Source organism: Diachasma alloeum, unplaced genomic scaffold, assembly GCF_001412515.2.
Source record: "Diachasma alloeum isolate Michigan unplaced genomic scaffold, Dall2.0 Dall_scaffold_00951, whole genome shotgun sequence".
Classification (NCBI taxonomy): domain Eukaryota; kingdom Metazoa; phylum Arthropoda; class Insecta; order Hymenoptera; family Braconidae; genus Diachasma; species Diachasma alloeum.
This window is the reverse complement of record NW_021681068.1, coordinates 24,576-27,580: the sequence shown is the minus strand read 5'-3', so window position 1 is coordinate 27,580 and position 3,005 is coordinate 24,576. Positions and strand designations below refer to the sequence as shown.

At 47.7% G+C, this 3,005-nt stretch overlaps 1 protein-coding gene across 1 annotated transcript; it reads left to right on the top strand.

Annotated features, from left to right (window-relative positions):
• Window positions 1–968: 968 nt before the first annotated feature.
• LOC107045486 lies at window positions 969–2,135 on the top strand. The gene has a single exon (XM_015267788.1). It carries the CDS (start codon window positions 969–971, stop codon window positions 2,133–2,135), a length of 1,167 nt encoding a protein of 388 aa, XP_015123274.1.
• Window positions 2,136–3,005: the final 870 nt, after the last annotated feature.

Sequence of the window (3,005 nt, the reverse complement as noted above, 5' to 3'; positions counted from 1 at the left end):
AAAAAGCACATTTACACACATCTACAGAACATCTACGCTAGACCGTAGATGTAACGTGTTCCATAAATCTCCAGTTCAACAATCATCATAAACTATCAAATGAACTAATAAAGCTATCATAATCATCTTTTAACGTCGAATTGATTGCATTAAAACAAGTATTTTAAGCTATAATTGAATTCAAATGAAGCATGATGTCCAAAGGTATCCCCAGAATCCTGATTTTCAGAAATTACAGAACATTTGCAAACTTGCAAATATATAACGATTATTGATATCGCCTTTATCTTCGAACTCGGTCAAAAGCGTATCCAAACTAATTTTTTAAGCGATCATTCAATTAATTGAAAATATTTTTTTTTAGTTATCGTGAAAAAAAAATATTTGGAAAAATTCAAAAATTTTAAGAAGTAATGAATGAATTGAATTTTAATTAATGGCGATTGATAGGGCTCAAGAATACCTACATTGGAGGGAAAAAAGATTCAATGCAATCGATTCATTAGCGAAGAATCGAAGCAAAATTTGTTTACATACGTACGCACATACATACATACATACGGATGTTGTTCCCCTCCTAGGAACTGCAGGACCTTGACGACAGTGGAGGGGCTTAAGGGATTTTCCCGAACAAAGAAGCAGTTCAAACCCCCCAATGTTAAAGTGTTCACCGTGCTGATTTCTGGAAGGCGCCAGGGGTAATTGGCGTCGCAAACGGTGGCCCTGGGGCACCGGGTCCAACTCCAGGTGTATTAAGTGGCCTAGCCTCAGTAACCGGGGCTCTACTGAGGTGGTCCGTTATTTCCCTAGATACTCGTGGGAACAAGATGGAAGCAAATACAAACAAAAAAATTGAAGAGGTGGAGCAGGGCAACTTGACTCAGAAATTGGAGCCAACTGACGCAGCCAGAAAGAAGGAGAAAATGTGGGACAGGCATGAATAGCTTATTGCTGATTTGATGAACTACATGAAGGAGAAGAGGAGCATCAACGCTCAGGCCCGAGAGTTGGTGAGCTCCATCAGCACCTCAGCTAAACGGATGAGACAATTAGGCGGACATGCAGGGCAGACAAGGCAAATGTTGGTCACACCAGCATCATTGCTTTTAGGGCGAACGCGGACGTTGTCTGAATATACTGCGACCTCGATGGACTCAGAGTTTGAGGAGGGGAACTCAGCTCTTTCTGACAACAGCAAGGTTTCCAGGATGAAGAGGAAGTCGCGAGAATCACCACCGACGGACACCAAGGACCCCAAGAAGAAGAAAAAAGATGAAACGAAGGTTGCTCAGGTCCAGAGCAAGGAGAAGGATGCACCTGCAGCGTCGTCGAACTGGGAGAAGGTCAAGACCAGAAAGGAGAGGCAGCTGCAACGGTCAGAAAAGCCTAATAAGAACGAGGAGAAGAAAAAGAAGCAAAGGGTACCGGTGACGAGGCCAAATGCTCTGATTGTACGCATGAAGGACAAGCAGCAGTATTCGGAGGTGCTCAAACGAGTGAAGGGGCAGATATCTTCCGAGCAGGCTCGTGAGTGCGTTGACAAAGTTCGCAGAACGACCACGGGAGATATGCTGATCATCCTTTCGAAGGATAAGGAGAACGAATCTGATAGCTTACACAAGGCGATAGCCGAGCTCCTTGGAAACGAGGCTGATGTCCTCAGTAAAGGGCCACAGGAGGATCTCGAGATCAAAGATCTCGACGAGCTGACGACGAAGGAAGAGGTGCTTGAAGCCCTGAAACTCGCAGCTGGGGTGGATTGTCAAATCCCCCCCGACGCGATCAGGTCTTTGCGCAAGGCCTACGGAGGAACCCAGACTGCATCCGTGACGGTGGCTGCAGCGGTCGCGAAGAAAGTCCTAGGCGAACGGGGCAAGATTCGCATAGGATGGGTAAACTGCCGGATCCGAAGGGTGGAGAGATTGGTCAAGTGCTTCAAGTGCTGGCACTATGGTCATCTCGCCATCAAGTGCAAGAGTGAAGTGGACCGGGCAAAACTCTGCACAAAGTGTGGAGAAGTCGGACACAAGGCCGCCACCTGTGAGAAGGAAGCTCGTTGCTCCAAACTAAGAACTGTGCCCATATTGCTGGTAGCGGCAAATGCCCTGTCTTCACTGAGGCACTCCAGAAGATGAAGAGTAAACGGTAATGCGGATACTACAGCTCAACCTCAATCACTGTGAGGCCGCACATGATCTGCTCATGCAGACGGTGCGGGAGCTGAAGATAGAGGTGGTGATCGTCTCGGAGCCATACCGACACCTTGGCACTCAAGCCTGGATTAACGACGCCAGTGGGAAGGCGGTAATCTGGGCTTGTGGGGATCGTTCTTTCCAGAACATCACAGGAGATAACGCACAAGAGGGCTTCATAAAGGCTAAAGTTGATGGAATTCACTTCTACAGCTGTTACGCCCCGCCAAGTCTTTCCTTTGATAAGTTCACGGACTTCTTAGATAGACTGACCGAGGATGCGAAGCAGCGCTTTCCCGTGGCAATAGCCGGGGACCTCAATGCCTGGGCAGTTGATTGGGGAAGTAAGGGGACAAACGCCAGAGGACAAGCTTTGCTAGAAGCTATGTCATCGTTAGACGTGGTCCTGCTGAATACTGGCGACGAACCGACTTTCGTGAAAAGAGAGAAGAGCTCAACTGTGGACCTTACCTTCGTGAGTGGTGCTCTCGCCAAGAGAAACTACTCGTGGAGCGTGAGCAATATCTACACGGCGAGTGACCACCGAGCAATACTCTGGGAGATATGTTCTGACCAGAAAGTCGCATTAACAGCGAAGAAAACCAATAGCATTGGCTGGCGAGTGAGCACATTCGATCCGGGCTCATATTCGGTGGCATTAGACGGCCATCCTATTGTTGGGGTAAACGCGACTGCGAAGGCACAGGATATTATGAGGACAGTGAGCAAAGCCTGTGACGCCACTATGACGAGGAAAAGAACAACGAATCGACAGCCACCGGTGTACTGGTAGAATGATACCATCGCTGTGTT